General features: G+C 36.7%; 1 protein-coding gene across 4 annotated transcripts in view; it reads right to left on the bottom strand.

The window, feature by feature from the left end:
• The window catches only part of LOC142339412 (uncharacterized), a 44788-nt gene that overhangs the window by 20854 nt on the left and 3121 nt on the right, over nt 1-20813 (bottom strand). For all 4 annotated transcript variants that reach the window (XM_075389433.1, XM_075389434.1, XM_075389432.1 and 1 more), the window contains 2 exons: nt 6484-6612; nt 1040-1256 (listed from right to left, as the gene is read on the bottom strand). In XM_075389433.1, coding sequence (XP_075245548.1) covers nt 1040-1256; nt 6484-6612 — 346 coding nt within the window. The remainder of the gene's footprint in view (nt 1-1039; nt 1257-6483; nt 6613-20813) is intronic.

Genomic DNA, 20813 nt, shown 5'->3' with positions numbered 1-20813 from the left:
GCATATTTTATTTTCTGTTTTTTTAGTGAAATATGAGGGAAAAAGACGTACTCTTTGTTTTTAACAAAATAGCTAAATCTAGCTTTACTTTGCGTAAAGAATTACCATATTGGAATACCAATCAATCAACAAAGATGAAACTTATTTAAGAAAAGTCTATTTGACAACGTCAGTATCTAGCCACAAACAAGTACCTATCTCCAAGTGCGCTTCAGTAGTGGGCCACTACATATGTAATTCATCACCATTACTGAATCATAGACTGGTTCATATGTCATATTTTTTGACTTGTCAGACTTGCGTTCAGTCTGATTTTACAATGGTCATACTTGGGCCAAGTGCAAAAATAAAGTGTCGGACGGTAATCGAACCCCCAATCTCATTCTTTTTCGATGCTTGTTCTCATTTCTGCGCTACAGTGACTGCTAAGGCTTCGTCTTTTTTGCCGTTAATATATGCTTAAAAGAAGCAAATTTCAATCGAGAAAGCCAGCAAAGTTTATTACATGGGAGACCTGCGTTTAATTTTGCCCAGTACTGATTTAGACTTGGAGTTCGGTACGGGAATATGATTCAAAGATAATTGAGCTTAGTTAACATAAGTAACCAGAAAAGTTTTTTAAAACATTGGGGTATAAATTCCGGACAAATTAATACGCTTAGACCAATTATATGCAAGGCTTATCAACAATCGTACAAACTTATACTAGACATAACAAAATATCAACTACAAAGCCCTGATGTTACACAAATTCTACACCGATTGTTTAATTAGGATTTTAATTAAAAACGGCGTGTTTAATTAAGAGAAAAAGAAACTTGGATATTTGGATTCCAACATTTAGACGAAGGAAGTTAAACTGAATAATACTCAATTTGCGTTGATTAATTTCATTCTTTGTAGAGCTTATGATTCCTTTTATTTTTATCTGGGAAAAAATCAACAGTGGAGCTGACATGTATAATTCATTGTATAACTAACTGGTTTGAAATCAATTTTGAATCTTAAGTGACCCTTAGCTTGCTTTATTTTTACTTACTTTATGTTTACTCCATTCTCTGGTTGTTGCTGTTGTTGTTGTTTATCAATGTGTGCATCTTCTGGTTTGGAAGGAATGAACTCTGTCTGTGCCAGGATGAGTGTTCTCCTTCTGGCTTCTATCTTCTCCAATTTCTCCTGGAGAGCCAGCTCTGCCAATTCCAACTCCAGTTTCTTCCGAATAGTTTCACAGGCTAACTTTTGAAGCTCCCTCCTTGTACACTCTCATTTCCACTCAAGTATTTATTAAATCTATCTGTAATTTTAAATGCAGATAGTTAATTTACTCTTTTTAACTGCAGAAATGGCGTGGAATATGCTCATTCTTGCGGGGAATAACACCCACTTATGAAAAGCAACCGGTGTGCTCTTAAAAAAACACGCCGTGCAAGCTAGAGAATAGTTGCCCTTTTTTCTGCTTAGCTTTTCTGAACTTATTCTTTGCTCACACTGTACATTGAGACAACTTATTATCTTGAAGCAAACATGAAAGCTCTTTTATTACAGCAAACTGAACAACTTGTTGAATCTTTACAGAACGATTCCTTGAAAAATAGTATGGGAAACTTACTCAAATTATCCATTGAAAAAGACAAAACAATCGAACAACTGCAGGCCAAAATAGGCGAATTAGGGGACAGATTATTGCAACAAGAAAGATACACCTCTAAAGATTGTTTGATATTTGAAAATTTGCCGATGAACCATTACGATAAACTTGATATACAAGTAAAACAAAATTTTGAGACAATGCCTAAATTATACTGCGCCACTAAAAAACATGAAAGCCTGGTATTTACTGGGATCTTGGAAAAATTCAAAATACCCCCCCCCGTAGTTATCGTAAAATTCCTTTATTTTGGAGAGGAGGATGAAATTTATGCACGACGGTCAATGCTTGGTAAATTTTTCAATCCGGAAAACTCTCGGCCGATTATTATTAAAGAGCGTTTACCACAGAAAGACAGAGAATTATAAAAAATGGCCGAAAAAAGGGTTACATTACTACAACAAAGAATTGCCAGGTAAAGGTTTTTTATAAAGCCCAAGAAGGGCTTCTCAGGTCTTGCGCTTTAAAAAAAGAACAGTTAGATAATGGGAACAGTTTTATTGTTAGAAAAAGGAAGCGACAATTTGCTCAGCCTACGAAAGATATTGAGTTTAACAAAAATACTTCACAAGTATCACAAACAACTCCTTCAAATATCTGTTTGAGAAACGCTATTCCTCAGGCACCCAATATATCAAAATCTAGTCTCAAACGTTTACGTTCATCACCCAGTGACGACGACGGGTGCGCTGTTCTAAGCGATGGCATACATTTGCAGAAAACAGCGCGACATAAAAATATATTGTGTGAGGTGTCTAAAACGTCATCTCAATTTAATATCACAGCCGAGTAGGAATCAAAAAATCGGATTAGCTGGCAGATAATGACAACGACGATTTTATAAGCATATTTCAAAATCAGAACTTTGATAATTAGTACCTAAGCCACTCAAAATGTTTTTAGGTTTGAATATTAGATCTCTTAGAAAAAATTTCAAATTACTAGATGAGTTGCAGAATCTTAACGATGCCTTGAAAGAACCACTTGTCACAATTGCACTAACAGAAACTTGGCTTAGTCCAGGTGACCCCTTAGAATTTTACTATTTGCAGGACTTTCAAAAAATTGTATCAAAACCAAGAAAAATTGGTAACGGCGGCCGCGTTGCTGTATTTTCGAAAGAAGGAATTTCATATAGCTTGATAGATTATGAAATGGATCAGGAATGTTTAATTCTGTCAATCAAAAAAAAATAAATTGAAGTGCTATATCTGTGTTCTTTACCGACCTGCTTCAGCAAATCTGGATAAATTTTTTAATTTCTTTGAATCGATGCTCCATTTTCTGCGAACTAAAAATTCGAAAACCTTAAATTTTGGCGAATTTAACATAAATATCTTAGAACAATCATCAATGAGGAACAAATATTGTGAAATAATTGAATCGCTCGGATATCCAATTAAAAAAATGAACCAACTCGAAAAACAAATCTCACTTCCTCTTGCATAGATCATATCATAACCGATGATGATTTGGTTTGAAAAACTTATGAATTTTCGATCTCAGATAATTAATCAATTTCGAGTAAATTTGTCTTTGGTTGCACTCTATTGACCAAAAGAAAATTATAAAATACCGGAATCTGAATCAATTGACTGAGCAAAAAACTTTTTGTTTAAAGTTTTTGTTTTTGTTAGATCAAAACTTGAAGAAAAAATCAACGGAATCAATCGATGGCAAAATTCAGTTTTTAATATCGACAATTATGCAAACTCTAAACAGATAGGCGTCAGAAAAAAAATTAATTATATCTAAAAACAGATATCCCTGGGTTAATGAAGAAATTAAGAACCTTCTTAAAAAACGCGATCAAGCCAGAAAAAAATGGGTTTCGTCTGATAAACCAAAAGATAGAGAGAAATATGTTTCTTTGAGAAATGAAATAACAAGCAAAATTAAAAAATCAAAGCGAGCATACATTTCTCGTTTGACAGATCAAAAAAATAGCAAAACAATTTTTGATACCTTAAAAATTCTAAAGATACAAAAAGAGACGCAGCAAGATGTAGAATTGGACGATGACCGTTTAAATGATTACTTTGTAACTATCAGTGAAAAAATTCTGTCTGAAATTCTTAAATTACAGCAACACCAACGCAGTAATTGTTTCCACGAATCATTTTTTATGCCTAGTACAAATGCACTTGAAGTCTCTATGTTTACCTGTAATAGCTTAACCGTTAGTTGACATATTCCATGATTGCATAAAGGGCCATACTTTTCTGCAGAGCTTTAAATTTGCAAAAGTGTTGGCGCTTCATAACAATGGGAACATGGATTCCCCGAAAACTAGAGACCAATAAGTTTGCTACCAACCATTAGCAAAATTTTCGAAAAAAATTATTTACAAAAGAATGATTAACTTCATCTCCTAAAACAAACTCTATTCTTGTAGACAATTTGATTTTCGCTCGAAAAGATCATGTATTCATGCCATAGCTGAAATAACTGAAAATATAAATTTGTCTATGAACAACAAAAACCCTTGCTCATCAATTTTCCTTGATATAACGAAAGCTTTTGATACAATTGATCACTCACTATTACTCAACAAACTAGAAATTTTTGATTTTAGGGGCCATTTAAAAAAAAATTTTCAGTCTTACCTCAACAACCGCCAACAATAAGCTTTCTTCCTGTCCAAAACATCTGAGATAGAGAAACTTTACAAATGGTGTCCCACAGGGCCCTGTGCTAGGCCCACTCCTCTTCTTAATTTTTGTAAATGATCTGCCAACAAATATGCAAAAATCGGAAATCACATTGTTTGCTGACGATACCAACATTCTTTGTGGTGGAAAACATATTGAAAAAAATATTAAAGATAGCATTACGGAGGCGATATTATGGTTCAATGAAAACAAATTAAGCGTTATTTCTAAGAAATCTCAGTTGGTGTATTTTGGTAAAGACTTAGGGCTTAATTTGAACCCAATTTTACCAGATTATGAACTACAAGAATCTGTAAATAATTTAGGTATAACTCTTGATAGAAAAATGAATTTTGAATTTCATATTCAACAAACTGTGAACAACCTAAACAGCATCTGCGGCGTTTTCTATAGATTTCGCGACTATTATCCAATTTCAAAATTGATACAGTTTTATAAAGTTTTTGTTAAGCCCGTGATCTCTTAGGTCTATTGGTTTATGGCTGCACAAAAAAAGAGACTAACAAAAAATGATATGTGCCAACGGAAAATTTTGCCTGTCATCTTCTATCGAAAGCGGACCGATAGCCTTCAACATTACTACAGAAAACACAAAATACTCACTGTTTTTGACTTATACTTTTTTGAACTTCTGAAGGAAACTGTTGAAGAAATTGCAAAGAGATCTCCTTGCTCTTTCATTGATCTTGAAAACGTGTCATCCTGTAAATACCACACACGGAACCTCAAAAAAGGTTTAATAAGGCAGGTCAAATTTAATAATGCAGCACTTGGAAACTCACTGCTGTTTAGGCTAACTAAGATTTTTAATTTTTGCAAATCGAATTACCTTTTTCCCTCAGATATTGAAATTCAAAAAATGAATTCGAAGCAGCTCAAAAATTTAGTAGATCAATTTTTCCAAAACAACCTTTTCGCCAGTTTTTTTACTTTATTTTTTGGCTGATTACTGGCTGAGGTACAAACTAACCCGATCTTAATTTTCTGGAAAGTAAAATTTAATTGATGAGTTTTTCAAAAGGGACGTCACCTAAACGAGCTGTTAAGCTGGTCTGTCGTACCTCTTGAAAACGTTTATAGTTATTAATTGTAAACTGTTTTCAAGGAACTTAATTCAATTCAATAAAAGCAGGAATCATGTGTCCTGACATTTTTTTTTACGATGAAACTTTGCATACAGATTTTTAGAATTTTTTGTGAAATAATGCAAACTTGTTTAAAATTTTGTAAATTTAAAAGCAAGCATGACTCAAAGTGGGAAATTGAGCAACTATGATCAGACAAAATTTCGACCACAACCTGACATCAAAATGAAAGGCTCCAAAATGCTTTAAAACATAAATTAGAATGTCGTTATTCTCATCATCAAATCAATATAGAAATTCTGTCTAAAATTACATTTATATTCGATAGATAACGAACGCCAAAACACAAATGATTGTAATAATTTTTGTTTGACCTTTCAACCTTTTTGGAGCACTTATATTGCCATGGTCAATGTACCTGTTATGGCACCAACAACTTTCGAGGAATGGGATAAAATTCCTACTCTCTTGACAGAATCTCCAGCTGCCCACATGAAAAAGAGGCGTTATTTTTCAAGTAATTCATGTAAAAGAGAGTAAATAATCAAAACTAATTAAATAATCAGTCGAATAGTAAAATGAAAATTCCTACACTTTTATACCATTCTTTTCCAAATCTTTCTCCACTTTTTGGCGTTGGACAAATGTAAGCGCTTACTATTCTGTTTCTTGGTGGTTTCGTCAGCTGATGGTTTTTTTTGATGAGTTTTTTGTATAAAAGGGAGCATTTTTGTTGACTCTACGTCGACATATGATAACCTATTGAAAGCTCATCATCATTTCAAACCAATTGGCATAACCGATTGTGTGGTTATGTGAGCGGAAAGACTTGTATAAGCCAATTAGGTCTATGTAACAAAACTCTGCAAAATACCATAGATATCAATTGGTGAAAAACGGGAAATGTCCAAAGGAGTGATATGCTGCCCAATGACTTTGACTGATTATTTGCTTGATTATCCAAGATTCAATTGTCCAACTAAGATAATTACTAATTAATTTATTTGAGATTTTTTAAAAAAAAAATCGCTATTAGTATTGACCAATAAAAAAATAGAGTGCAATGAAATGTTCCTTGCGTGCTGTCGTCTCTGCTGTCCGATGGACTTTGCCACCAGTCTCAGGTACTCCCAGTTGCGCAATGCCACTGCCCTCTTCATGTCAATGTCACTCTTACTCTCTTCATATTTCTTGTTCGGAAGACGCCCTGTTTAAAACGAACTCTTCTGCATGCAATAATACCTTGACATCGAGGAACCGACAAGTTGAAAGATTTTAATAAACTCAGGTGTGGGGTTGGGGTTAAAATTGATTTTTAACCAATAGTCGACGACTCTACCGAAAGTCAAGCCAAATTGTTTTTATGAATTTTATGTGTCACGCCAAATCTCCTATCTTTCGTCTAACCAAAAGTCTTTCGATTATTTATTCACCAATTGGAATTAATTGAGATTAATTCAATTTACAGACATAAACGGTCGAGAGATAAATTCTTTTGAAGCGTAATAATATTATTAAGGGCGTTCTTTTCATGCGTCTAATTGGGGATTTGTCCGAAATGAAGAAATGAAACAACCATCAAGATGGCTCGTGCAAGTCTGTGCGTAGCACAGTATGTTCCAACAAAACTCATGACTCTCAAGGTTGCATAAGACTATTAATTTCTGTTACAGAACCGTTGGGAGTATCCGAAAGCAACTTATATGCATTTGTTTTTTTTTTTGGCGGACAAAAAGGAAAACTCCTTGGCACATTATAGAAAGATAAGTGTAGTACAATTTGAAGGACACGAACACAGACAAACCATGTAAACACACACACACACACACACACACACACACACACACATCACACACTAAATCCACACAAATGCAAACCCCAACAACAAGAAAAAAATTTTAAAGAAGCTATCTATTTGGCAGCTGATCTTTACTCAAGGTTCGTCACGTTCAATTAGGTTTTCTGTGTTTTTTTCCATATAACTACGTGCGGACTGGTTGAGGCATCTTTTTCGGTAATTTTCATTTTTGCTTTATATTTTGAAAGAATCTTTTAAAAATTGTTCGAAAACTTTGCTATTTTGCATAATATAAACTCATGAGCACAATGAAAACGTTTTCTTAAAAAAAAAATCTCGCCCATGTGATTCCAGAAAGATTGGAAAAACTGAATTTTGGTTTTGGAAAAAATTTAAAGCCGCAATTTGTTAGAAATAATATGTAATTTTTCCCATTTATTTTATTTTAAACAATTTTTGCACTCTGCCTCTGTTTGTGTCTAACATCTAAGGGAACTAACTACCTCTGGCTAACTTTCCCTTTCTCTATCTCTTACACGCACACAAAAAAAACATACCCTACAATGAATTCACTTGCCCTGAAATACATAAACACACAAGCTCACACACACACAAACAAACACAACAAAATAATAAAAACAACACAAAAGTTTTTTTTCTAATATCGTTATGACAACTGATCTTCAGCCATCTTTCGCACCGTTTATTGATACCATTTTTCTTTTATTGAAACATTTAGGTGCGGACTTCCCTTAAATATTATTTTGTAACTGTAAAAATTGACACTAGATTTTGAAATCAACTTTTTTGAAACTTTTTCAAAAAGTTTTGGTCTTTTTTGATGTTTCATGAGTATGATGGGCCAAATCGTTTTTTCGCAATCTCTCAGTTGGGCAACTAGCCAGAGTTAAGAAAAACTTTTTTTAATTGCAAATTTTTCAAAAGCACAAATTGTAACAGAAAATAATTATAATCTCAATTTTTGTTTGCTTATTTTTACAGTTTTTGCACTCTGTCTCTATCTGTATCTAACATGTGAACTAACGCTCTCAAACCAGGTTACTTTTTACATGATAAAGAAATATATCACACACATTACACGCACACACAGAGATATACATACACCCAAACAAGCACAGGCACATGTGCACAAACACAAAAGCACAAATACAATCCTCGAAACCAAAAAAAAAACAAAAAAATCAAAAATGTTTTTTTTGGCAACTGGTCGTTACTTATGGAACTTCATCTTTCAATTTAGGTTTTTTTGTTTTGTTTGGCAAACTAAGTACGTGTGTTTGTGCGTACTTTTTTGAAGCAACTGTATTGGTAATTTTAAAATTGACACAAAAATTTGAAATGAACGTACTTGATATTTGTGCAAAAATTTTTTTACGAACATTGCTGTTTCATGAGGATAAGGGATCGAATCAATTTTTTTTAAAAAAGTCTCGCAAGTGCTTAACGAACTCTAATTTAAAAACCAAATTTTGGTCAGGGAAGATAATTAAAACCGCAATTTGTAACAAATACTACATAGTATTCATATTTTGTAAGAGTTCTAACAGTTTTTGAATTCTGCCTCTACTTGCTTCTAACAACCAAGGGATCGTTGAAAGTTTTCCTCATCGGCTCTGATATAGTAGTACTATAGGAAACTTGTTTTCAGTGAAATCTAAATTTCGGCTTTTTCACACTTCCTAGTATTTTCAAAGAATAGGAAATATTAAAAGTTTTTATAGGAACTGAAAAAAAAGAAGTTTTTCTTTGTACGTAAATTCGCAATGAGTAAATTTTATTGTTTTCCAAATGACAGAAACGCCCATGGTATGGAAAAGATTATTTTGAAATGCATTTTCAAAGTATGAACAGAAATTGCTTTAATCCTCAAACTCAAGGAACTTTGACAACACAAGGAAATAATTGAAAAAAAAAATGAGAAAAGACTTCCATCTTGACTCTTCAGAAATTAATTTCCCTGATTTGCGTTGGTTCCATGAAAACGATTTTATTTACTTCTCCGAATTGTTAGTTCTGAAGAAATAACAGGAACTGCTCGCTAAAACAAGCCTAGAATTTGGAAAAGAATACAATTTTCTGCTTTTTGTGTTCAAATTTTCAAAGTTTAGTTTTATTTTTTTGACAGCTCAAAATTACTTAAATACCGTTTTTTCCAAAAAAGATCTGTTGGATACAGAGACGGTTCTTTTGACACTTTTTCATCTGCAGAAGCAGAGTGGAGAAAGAATTTAGTAAAAAAATTTTTGCAAAAAAAAAACAAAAAAAAATGATTTTTTGTTTTACAAATGTTTCGTCAAATAGTCAAAATTGTCAAATTTTAGGCTGAATTAGGAGGCAGCACAGAATTACGGCTGCAAATCAACGCTTTCTTTGAGCTAGATATTTTTGCAATAAATATCTCCGTTATCGTCTATCTCAACGCGATCAGTTAATCCCCTGCACCTCTTTTTTCAATTTTTCCTTCGAAACATTAAAGCGCTCCGCGTTTTTCAATTTTCTGATATTAGTTTATTTAAATCAAAATGACATCCTAAGGGGTACAAAGCGTTTTTTCTCTACGATCGTAAACAAAGTGAAAATTTGACTGAAGTATAAAAAGCCAGCCTCGCATATATATTCCCTAAAATTTAAATCAAAATGCTGGAACAATTGAAAGTGATGGATGGTTTAGACAACGGCTACGTTAGAGAAATTCATTATGCCCATAGCTCTTCGTATCGAGGTAAATGTACGCAGCTCCGGAAAAAAGTGAGAATTTTATGAATCCCAGCAAAAATTTTTATTTATCTTGGAGTCTTGTGTTTCGCGAGTATATTGTGAGTATAAATATATTTGTAATATTTACCGCGTTTGTGTTTTGGTTTTTACTTTCGGTGTTTTAAAGTTTTAACTTGAAAGTAGTGTGTGTGAGAGTGTTGGTTTGTGCGTGTGTACGCATTTGTGTACGTGTCTCATTGTGTGTGAGACGGAATATGTGTGTGTGTATGCTTGCGTCTATGTTTGATTATGTGTGTGTGTGAGAGAGAATATATATATATATATATATATATATATGTGTGTGTGTGTGTGTGTGTGTGTGTGTGTGTGTGTGTGAGTATGTGTGTGTGTGACGTGGTGTCATGCCATTTATATGGCTTGAGTGTCGGTGTGCTTTTTTGTCCGTGTAAGTGATGGAGTGCATGTGTGCGCGTGCATGTGTGTTTGTTTGCGTGTGTGTGTGTGTTCATGTGCGTGCATGTTTGTGTTTGTGATGGTGTGTGTTGCGTTGTGAGGCTTACGGGTGTGTGTGTTTCTGTGTGCGTGTTTATGGTGTTTTTGTGCGTGTGTCCTTGTGTGTGCCTGTGTCTGTGTCTGTGTTTGTGCGGATGTGTGTGGTTTGTATGCATGCGTGAGATTGCGTGTTTTTGCTTGTAGTGTGTGCGGCGTGGTTTGTTTCTCTAAGCTTGTTTTCTTGTGCGTGTGCGAATGTGTGCGTAGTGTTGTTCTTTGAGAGTTTGTGTGTGGGTTTTTGCATTTTTGTGTTCGTTTGTGTATGTGCGTTGTTATCTGTTTGTGTGTGTCTGTGTGTTAGGCCGTGTGTGTGTGTTTGTTTGCTTGTCTGTTTGTTTGTTTTTGTGTATGTGTGTGCTTTTGCGTGTGCATAAGTGTGTGTTTGTGTCAGTGTTTGCATGTAACGTATGTGGTGCGGTTTTTGTGTCTGTGTGTGTGTTTGTATGCGAGTATGTGTGAATATTTGTGTTGTGTTGTTTTTCAACTATTTTGTTTTTGTGTTTGCGGCGTGACCAGATTTGATACTTTCTTTGCAAGTGTGTATGTGTATGTACCAGGTTGAGTTTCAGTATGTTTTTTTGGGGTTGTGTTTTCTTCTGATGTGCCTACTGTGGCGTGGTGTGTATGCGTTTAAAATTGTGTGTTTCTATGTGTGTGATAACGGTTGTTTGCAGGCTGCAGATGTGTGCATCTGTGTGTTTGCTTGCGTGTGTTTGTGAGCGTGTATGTATGTGTGAAATTGAGCGTGTGAATTTATTTGCTTGCAGCGTCGTGTATGCGTCTTTGTGCTCGTGTTTTTTGCTTGACAGGTTATGTGTGTTTGTGTGTGTTTGTGAGGTTTCTGTGAGTGTGAGTGCAATTGCTTGTGCATATGTGTGTGAGTGTTCGTTTTTGTGTGGGTGTAAATGTGTGTGTTTGTGTGTGGCGTGCCCAATTTTTATTGTTTTTTGCGATTGCGTGCATGTATGTGTGTGTGTCTTGAGTTTGAATTTCTCTTTGTTTTGTTTGTGGCGTGTTTTGTGTGTGTGTGTTTAAAAATATATGCGTGGGTATATGTGTTAGTTTAGCTGTTTTCGGTTGCAGGTGTGTGTGTTTGCGTGTGTGTTTTGTGTGTATGTGATTGAAGTATGTGTGTACGTATGTTTTTGGTTTGTGTGATGTGTCGTTGGTTGATCATGTGTGTGCTTGCGCGTGTGTATGTCCTCGAATGTGTGTCTTTTTGTGGGTGAAATTGTTGACATTGTGTGTGTGTGAGTATTTGATTTTTGTATTTGTTTAAATGTGTGTTTTTGTGTGTTTGTGTTTGCATTTCTGCATTTGCGAATTCGTGAATGTGTGTCTATATCTGTGTGTTTATTTGCGTGTATTTTTTTGTGTAATTGAGCGTGTGTGCGTTTTTTTGTGTGTATTAAAGTGGTTTTTTTAATTGTATGTGTTTGTGCGTGTAAGAAAGTGTTTGTGTGTTTGCTTGTGTATGGGTTGGTTTGTTTGTTCTTTAAAAATGGGAAATATGTGTTTGTTTCTGTATGCACGTGCGTGTGTATGTTTGTGTTTGTGTGTTAGTGTATTCATGTGTGAGCGTTTTTGGGTTCGTGTGTGTATGTGTGTTGTGGTGTTTTTTCAACTATTGTGTGTGTGTGTGGCGTGGAGAGGTTTCATTCTTTCTTTGCGATTGTGTGCGTGTATGTGTATGTATTAGTTTGAGTTTCTGTATGTCTATGTGTGATTGCACTTGCTTCTGATATGCTTGGTTTGGCGTGTTGTGTATGCATGTAAGAGTGTGCGTGTGTATGTGTGTTTATGTGTGTATGAATGCGTGTTTGTGGATGAAGCTGCGTGTGTGTGTGTGTGTTTGCGCGCGCATGTGTGTGGGCGTGTATGTGTGTGTGTGTGTGTGTGTGTGTCGATGTGTGTATGTGTGTAATAGTGCGCGTATGTGGGTACGATGGTTATGTGTGCGCGTGGTCTGTTTCTGCGTTCATTTGTGTGTGAATTTTGTGGGGTGGTGTTGTTTGTGCATGTGTGTGTTTGCATGTTTATGTACGTTAGTAAGTGTGTGTATGTGTTTTGGTTGAATGTATGTGCTTTTTGTGCGGGTGTGTGTGTTTTTTTTTCTGTTTGTGCGTGTTTGTGTTTGTGTTTGCAAGTTTGCGCGTGGGTCGATTGGTAGTTTGTGTTTGTGTTTGTAAGTGTAATTATATTTGCGTCTTTTGTTGCGTTTATTTGCTTTTGTAGTTGACGTCTGTGTGTTTTTGTGTGTATACGTGAAGTGGTTTTGTTTGCTCGTTTCTCTGTGTGTGTGTGTGTTCATTTGTGTGTGTGTGTTTATGTATGTGTGTTTGCGTGTTTGCGTGTGTGTATGTGTTTGTATGTGTGTGTTTTTTTTCAGGATAGTTATGTTTGTTTGTGTGTGTATGTGCGTGTGCATGTTTGTGTTTGTTTTTTTGTGTTTCTGTGTTGCATTTGTTGGTTTGTGTGTGTAATTGAGTGTGTTTGTGTTTGCATGTGTAATGGAAGTGTTTTGATTTGCTTGTGTGAGTGTATGTTTGTTTATTTGTTTGGTATGTGTCTGTTGTTGCGCGTGTGTGTAATTGTTGGAGTGTGTTTGCGTGTGAGTGTGTGTGTGTGTGTTTGATTGAGTGTGTTTTTGTGTGTGAGTTTGCGTGTTTGTATGTGTGCGTTTGCAAGTGCGTGTATTTTTGGATTTTTGAGGGTAATTGGGCGTGTGGGTTTTTGTGTGTATATCTGATTTTGTTAATTCAGGTGCTTGTGATGTGCTTGGTGTGGTGGAATCTGATTCTTTGTGTTTGTGTTTTTCTGGTGTGTGAGTGGCGTGTGGCTTGGTTTGGTTTGTGTGCATGTGTGTTTCTGTGTGTGGATGTGTGTTTGTGAGATTGTGTATTTACATATAAGTGTTTGTGTGGTGTGTGGCACGGTGAGATATGTGTGCATGAGTGGGAGTGCTTGTGTGTGTGTTTGCGTTTGATATGTATGGTGTGTGTTTGTGCCGGTGTGTGTGTGCGTGTTAGTGATTGTGTATGTGCGTATCTGTGAGTTTTGGTTTTGTTGGGCGTCTGTGTATGTGTGTGTGTGTCCGTACTTCTGCGTGCGTGTCAGTGATTGTGTGTCTGTTTGTGTGCGTCTTTGTTTGTGTATATGTGTGCTTATGTTTGTTTTGTGTTTCTGTATGTGTGTGCTTTGTGTGAGTATTTGTTTTTGAGTTTTTGCGTGTTTATGTGTGTGTGTGCGGTGTGGTGTGGTTTGAGCATTTGTGTGCAATTTCGTTTGTGTTTGTTTGCGTCTGTGGGTCTCTGAGCATGTTTACTTCTGATGTGCGTTTTCTGTTGTGCGTTTTTTGTGTGTGTACATGTATCTTTGTGTATCTGTGTATTAGTATGTTTGTGTGGTTCCGGGAATCTGCGTGTCTGCGTGTGTGTGACTGATGTTTTTATGCCTGTATGTATGGGTGGTATGTGTGGTTTGCTCCTGGTAGAGCATGTGTGTTCGTATGCGTGGGTTTTTTGGGTGGATGTGTATGTGTTTGTTGTTGAACTTGCGTGTGTATGTTAGTGTGTGTGTGTTTCCATGTATTTGTATGTGTGTGTGTTTGTAAGTTTGTGTTTGCTTGAACGCGTTTTCGTGTGTTTTTGAAATATTTGAGGCTTGTGTGTGTTGTTTGTGTATCTGACGTGACGTGTTGTGCTTGTGCATTTGTGTTCTTGTAAGTGTCTATGATTGTGCGTTATTGCGTGTGTATGTATGAATTTGTGTGGTTTTGTGTATATATGTGTGTGTTTTGGTGTTTGAATGCGCGTTTGTGTGATTGTGTTCTGTGTGTTTTTGCTTGCGTTTGTTTATATGTGTCCATATGTTTGTTTGTTTGTGCATGTTTGTTTATGTCTTTCCGGGTCGCGTAATTGCTGATTTAAATGTGTAAATGAGCGTGTGAGTTTTATTGTGTGTAGCGTCGTGTGGTTTACGTGTATGTGTTTGTGTGTTTGTGTTTGTATGGGTGAGAGTTTATGTGTGTGTGTTTGTGTTGTTTGTATGTGTGTGTGTGTAATTGGGTGTGCGAATGGGTGTGAGTGTGTGTTTGCGCGTGACATGCGGAATGTAGTTTTTTTCTGCGTGCGTCTGTATGTGAGTAAGTGTGCGTATATAAGTTGGGATGTTTTTTCTGCATTTCTGGTTGTGTGTGATTGTGTGGGTATGTGTGTGTGTGGGGCGTGCCAAGTTTTGATTGTTTGTTGCGATTGCGTGCTTGCATGTGTGTATCTATGTGTTTCAATGTCTTTAGGTTTATATATGTTTTTGTTTGCGGAGTGTTGTGGAGTGTTTTGTGTACGTAAATAGGTATATATACGTGTGTTTGTGTGGGGGATTACGCGTTTGCGGTTGCAGGTATGTGTGTGTATGTTATCGTGTGTGTTTGTTTGTGTGTCCTTGTGTGTCTCTCTGTGTGTGTTTGTGTTTGAATATGTGTAATTGTGCATATATGTATGTGTGTGTCTGTATCTGTGTGTTTATTTGCGTGCATTCTGTGAGCATTTGAGCGTGTTCGTGTTTGTGTGTGTGTGTAAACTGTTTTTGTTTGCTTTTGTGTGTGTTTGTGTGTGTAGGTATGTATTTTTGTGTGTTTGCGGATATGTATGTGTCTGTTTAAATATGTTTCTGAGAGTGGATGTGTGTCTTTGTTTCTGTAAGCACTTGCGTGTGCATGTTTCCCTGTGTGTGTATGTGTTTGTGTGGTTTTGTATAAAGACGTGTGTGTGTGTATTGGTGTGTGTGCGCGCGTTTGTGTGATTGTGTTCGTGAGTGTGTGTTTGCTGGTGTGTGTGTCTTTATGTGTGTCTGTCAGTTTGCGCGTTTGTGCTTTTTGTGTGTGTTTCCGTGTGCGAGTCATTGTGGGTTTGTCTGTGTAGTTGAGTGTGAGTGGTTGTTTGCGTGCAACGTCGTGTGCGCGCCTGTGTGCTCGTGTTCTTTGCGTGACAGGTTATGTGTGTTTGTGATGTTTTTATGAATGTAGGTGCAATTTCTTGGGCACATTTTTGTGAGAGTGTCGGTTTTTGTGTCGGTTTAAACGTGTGTGTTTTTGTGGCATGCCCAATTTTTATTGTTTTTTTGCAATTGCGTGCGTGTATGTTTGTGTGTGTCTTTGAGTTTGAATGCATCTATGTTGACGTATGATATTGTTTGCTTCTGCTCTGCGTGTTGTGGTGTGTTTTGTGTGTTTGTGTGTATAAATATATATGCGTGAGCATATGTGTTAGTTTACTTGTTTTTGCTTGCAGGTATGTGTGTTTGCGTGTGTGTTTTGTGTGTATTTGATTGAAGTGTGTTTGTACGTATGTTTGTGGTTTGTGTGATGTGTCGTTGGTTGATAATGTGTGTGCTTGAGTGTGTATGTCCTTGAATGTGTGTCTTTTTGTGGGTGAATTTTTGGACATTGTGTGTGTGAGAACTTGCTTTTGTATTTGCTTAAATTTGTTTGTTTGTGTTTTTGTGTTTGTATATGTGTATATGCGAATTTGGGTATGAGTGTTTATATCTGTGTGTTTATTCGCGTGTATTTTTTGTGTAATTGAGCGTGTGTGCGTTTTTGTGTGTGTATTTAAAGTGATTTTGTTTGCTTGTGTGTGTTTGTGTGTATGCAAATGTGTTTTTTTGTTTGCGTGTGAATGGGTTTGTTTGTATGTTCTTTAAAAGAGGGAAGTGTGCGTTTGTTTTTGTATGCACGTGTGTGTGTATATTTGTGTTTATGTGTATGTGTATTAATGTGTGAGCGCTTCTGGGTTCTTGTGTGTATGTGTGTTGTGGTGTTTTTCAACTATTGTGTGTGTGGCGTGGCGAGGTTTCATTCTTTCTTTGCGATTGTGTGCGTGTATGTGCGTGAATTAGTTTGAGTTTCTGCATGTCTATGTGTGATTGCACTTGCTTCTGATATGCTTGGTGTGGCGTGTTGTGTATGCATGCAAGAGTGTGCGTGTGTATGTGTGTGTATGTGTGTATGAATGCGTGTTTGTGGATGCAGCTGCGTGTGTGTGTGTGTTTGCGTGCGCATTTGTGTGAGCGTGTATGTCTGTGTGTCGATGTGTGTATGTGTGTAATAGTGCGCGTTTGTAGTTACAAGTCTGTTGGTTATGTGTGCGCGTTGTGTGTGTGTGTGCGTTCTCTTGTGTGTGAATTTTGTGGGGTGGTGTTGGTTCTGCATGTGTCTGTTTACAAGTTTGTGTGCGTTTGCATTTGTGTATTATTTGGTTGAATTTGTGCGTGTGTTTTTGTTGGTAGACGTGTGTGTTTTTGTTTGTTTGTGCGTGTGTGTGTTTGCATGTTTGTGTTTGCGTCTATGTGTTTATGTGTGCTGATATATGTGTGTTTTGTTGCGTGCATTTGTGTGTGTAATTGAGCGTGTGTATTTTTCTTTGTGTGTGCATGAATTGGTTTTGTTTGTTTGCTTCTGTGTGCGTGGGTTTGTGTGTGTGTTTATTTAAGTGTATTTGTGTATTTGCGTGTGAGTATGGGATTGTATGTGTGCGTTTTCAAGGGTGGGAGTGTGTTTGTTTGTGTATATGCGTGTGTATGTTCGTATCTGTGTGTGGGCATTTGCTGGTTTGGGTGGGTAATTGGGCGAGTTTGTTTTTGTGTGTAATTGAAGTGTTTCGATTTTCTCGTGCGATTGTGTGTTGGTGTATGTGTGTGTGTGTGTGTTTTTGCGCGTGTGTGCAATTGTGTATGTGTGTGTGAGTTTGTGTGTGTGTGTGTGTGTGTGTGTGTTTGCATTTGCGTGTTTGTATGTGTGCGTTTGCAAGTGCGTGTAATTTTGGGCTTTGAGGGTAATTGCGCGTGTGTTTTGTGTGTTTATCTGACTTGGTGTGGTTTTCTGCAGGTTCTTATGATATCTGGGATGTTTTTGGTGTGGTGGAATCTGGATTGTTTGGTTTGCGCCCGGTAGAGCATGTTTGTGTTCGTGTGTGTCTTTTGTGTGTGTTAATATGTGCTTGTTTTTGTGGGTGGGTGTGTATGTGTTTGTTTTTGTACGTGCATGTGTATGTTAGTGTTTGTGTGTTTACGTGTAATTTTGTGTGTGTTTTTTATGTGTGTGTATGTTTGCGTGTGCGCGTTTTTTGAGTTTTTGAACTTTTTGGAGCTTGCGAATGTGTTGTTTGTGTAAGTGACGTAACGTGATGTTTAATCGCGTGTGTGTTTGTGTATTAGTTTGCTTGCAAGTGTTTTTTTTGGTTGTGTTTGTTTGCGTGTGTGTGTTTGTGTGGTTTTGTGAATAGATGTGTGTGTATTTTTGGGTGTGCGTGTTTGTGTGTTTGAATGATTGTGTCCGTTTGTGTTTCTGATTGTTTGTGTTTATGTGTGTCTATATGTTTGTGTATTTGTGCTCGTTTGTGTTTGTGTGTTTCGTGTGCGCGTAATTGCTTGTTTGCCTTAGTAATTGTGTATAGTTTGTTTTTTGTAGCGTGGTGTGGTTTACGTGTATATGTGCGTTTGTGTTTGTATGCCAGACGGTTTATGTGTGTGTGCCTGTGTTTCGTATTTGTGTTGTAAATTGCATCTGTGTATGTGTATGATTGTGTGTTTATGTTTGGGTGTAAAGGTGTGTTTAAGCGTGACGTATGTGGTGTGGTTTTGATTTTGACTGTGTGTGTTTGCAAGGCAGTATGTGTGCGTATGAGTGTTGGTTTGTTTTTTTAGCAATTGTGTGCTTGTATCTGTGTGTGTATGAGTTTGAATATCGTTATGTTGATGTATTTTTCCTTTGTTTCTGTTGAGCGTGTTCTGGCTTGTTTTGTGTGCGTGTATAAATATAATTGCGTGTGTATGTTTGTGAGAGGACGTGTTGGTGGTTTTAGTTATGTGTGTTTAAGTCTATGTTTGTGCGTATGTGTGATTGATGTGTGTGCGTGTACGTTTGTTTTTAATTTGTGTGATGTGGTGCACGCCTGTGTGTATGTGTTTGCGTGTGTGCATGTCCTTGTATGTGTGTGTTTTTGTGGTTGAATTTTTGTGTGTGAGTGTTTTTATAGTGTTTTTGCTTGTATTTTCGTGTGTTTTTGTGTGTTTGCGTTTTATATTTTTATTTGAGCATGTGTGTATGCGTCTCTATATCTGAGTGTTTAGTTGCGTGTGTTTTCGTGTGTAAATTAGTTTTATTGGCTTTTGTGCGTGTGTTTGTGTCCGTAAGTATGTGTGTTTGTATGTTGGGGTCTGTTTGATTGTATTTTTGAGGTTAGATGTGTTTGTTTGCTTCTTTATAACCGTGCGTGTGCGCGTTTGCTTGTGTTTGTGTATGTGTTTGTGTGGTGTTGCGCATAGATGTGCGTGTGTGTGTTTTGGTGTGTGTGCGCGCGTTTGTGTGTTTGTGTTCGTGTGTGTTTCTGATTTTGATTGTTTATGAGTGTCTTCATGTTTGTATGTTTGTTTCCGTGCGCAAATTATTGTGGATCTGTGTGTGTAATTGATCGTGTGAGCTTGTTTTTAAGTAGCGTCGTGTGGTTTGCATGTATGTGTCTTTGCGTTCGTGCTTGCATGCGTGACAATTTATGTCTGTGCGTGTTTGCTTGTATGTGTGTTTATGTGTGGGTGTAATGTGTATTTGCGCGTGGCGTATCTGATGTGGGTTTTATGTGTGTATGTGTTTGTATGGGAGTATTTTTGCGTATGTGTGTTGAGGTGTTTTTTCAGCATTTGTGATAGGTGTATAGGAGTTTGTATAGGTGTATTTGTGTGTGTGGCGTGCCATGTTTAGTTTGTTTTTTGCGAGTGCGTGTGTGTATGTGTGTTTGTCCAAAAGTTTGAATGTCTTTATGTTGATGTATGATTTTGTTTGCTTCTGCTGTGCGTGTTGTGGCGTGTTGCATGTGTGCATAAATATATATTTTATATATATATATATATATATATATATATATATATATATATATATAGATTTATATATATATATATATATATATATATGCGTTTGTAAGTGTATGACAGTAATTGATTGTGGTTGCAGGTGTTTGTTGGCGTATATGTTTCTGTGTTTGTGTTTGGTTGATGTTTGTGCGTGTGCTTATTTTTGTGGTTTGTGTGATTTTGTGGGTTAATTTTTGGTATGTGCGTTTTTGTGGGTAATTTTTGGAATTTGTGTGATTGATTGTTTTTGATTGTTTCTTTGATTGTGTTTGTTTTTAGATATGTGTGTTTGCGCATTTGTGTATGTGTGTCTATATCTGTGTGTTTATATGCGTGTATTTTTGTGTGTAATTGAGCATTTGTGTGTTTTTGTGTGTGTGCGTGTAGTGGTTTTGTTTGCTTGTGTGTAAGTTTTTGTGTGTGAGTATGCGTGTTTGTGTGTTTGCGTCTGTGTATGGGGTTTGTATGTATGTTTTTAAGGGTGGATGTTTGTGTTTGTTTCTGTTTGCACGTGCGTTTGTATGTTTACGTTTGTGTGTATCTATGTTCGTGTGTGCGCATTTGTGAGTTTGTGTGAGTAACCGAGGGTTTGGGTTCTTATGTATACGTGAATTACTTGGTTTCATTTTGTTAGTGTTTCTGTGTGTGGGTGTGTGTTTTTATATGTGTGTGTTTGCTAGTGTGTGTTTTCGTATGTGTATGCGTCGAAGCTTCTGTGCATTTGCTTATGATATCTGTGTTGTGGGGGTTCTCTGTGTGTTTGTGTGCGTGTGAGTGGCGTGTGGCTCGGTTTGATTGAGTGTATTTGTTCGCGTTTGTTGGCATGCGTGTCGCGTGGGTAATGGTTTGTTTTAGGTGGCTTCTGTGTTTTGTGCGACTGTGTGCCTGAATGTGAGTAATTATGAGTGTGAGTGAATGTATATGTATGTGAGTGTGGGTGTTTTCGTATATGTATTAGCGTGTGATTGGTGTTTTTTGGTTTGTTTTTCTGTATTTGTGTGAGCTAATTATGTGTTTACATTCACGATTGTGCGTGCGCTTCTGTGTCTGCGTCCTTGTGCGTAGATCTATGCTTTAATGCGTGTGTGTGCAATTTTCTATGCGTGTGTATGCAAATGTTTTTTGAATATCCGTGTGTATGGGTGGGTTTGTGAGAATCATTGATTGAGTTTGTGTGCATGTTTGTGTGCATGTTTGTTTTTCTGTGTTGGTGTTCATGTGCGTGTGTGTTTTTGTGTATGGCGCGTTGTGGTGGGCATTTGTGTGTGAGTGTTTGTTTGTTTGTCTGTGTTTGTGCGTGTTTTTGTGTGTGGTGTGTGGCAATTTAGTTTGTGCGTATGATTGTATGTGTGTGTTTGTGCTAATATGTGTGTGTTTGCGGCTGAGCGTAAGTCTGCGTTGATGTTGTGTTG

The sequence above is a fragment of the Convolutriloba macropyga genome, chromosome 5, assembly GCF_964194025.1.
Source record: "Convolutriloba macropyga chromosome 5, txConMacr16.3, whole genome shotgun sequence".
Taxonomy (NCBI): Eukaryota; Metazoa; Xenacoelomorpha; order Acoela; family Convolutidae; genus Convolutriloba; species Convolutriloba macropyga.
This window is presented reverse-complemented; position numbering and strand designations above follow the sequence as displayed.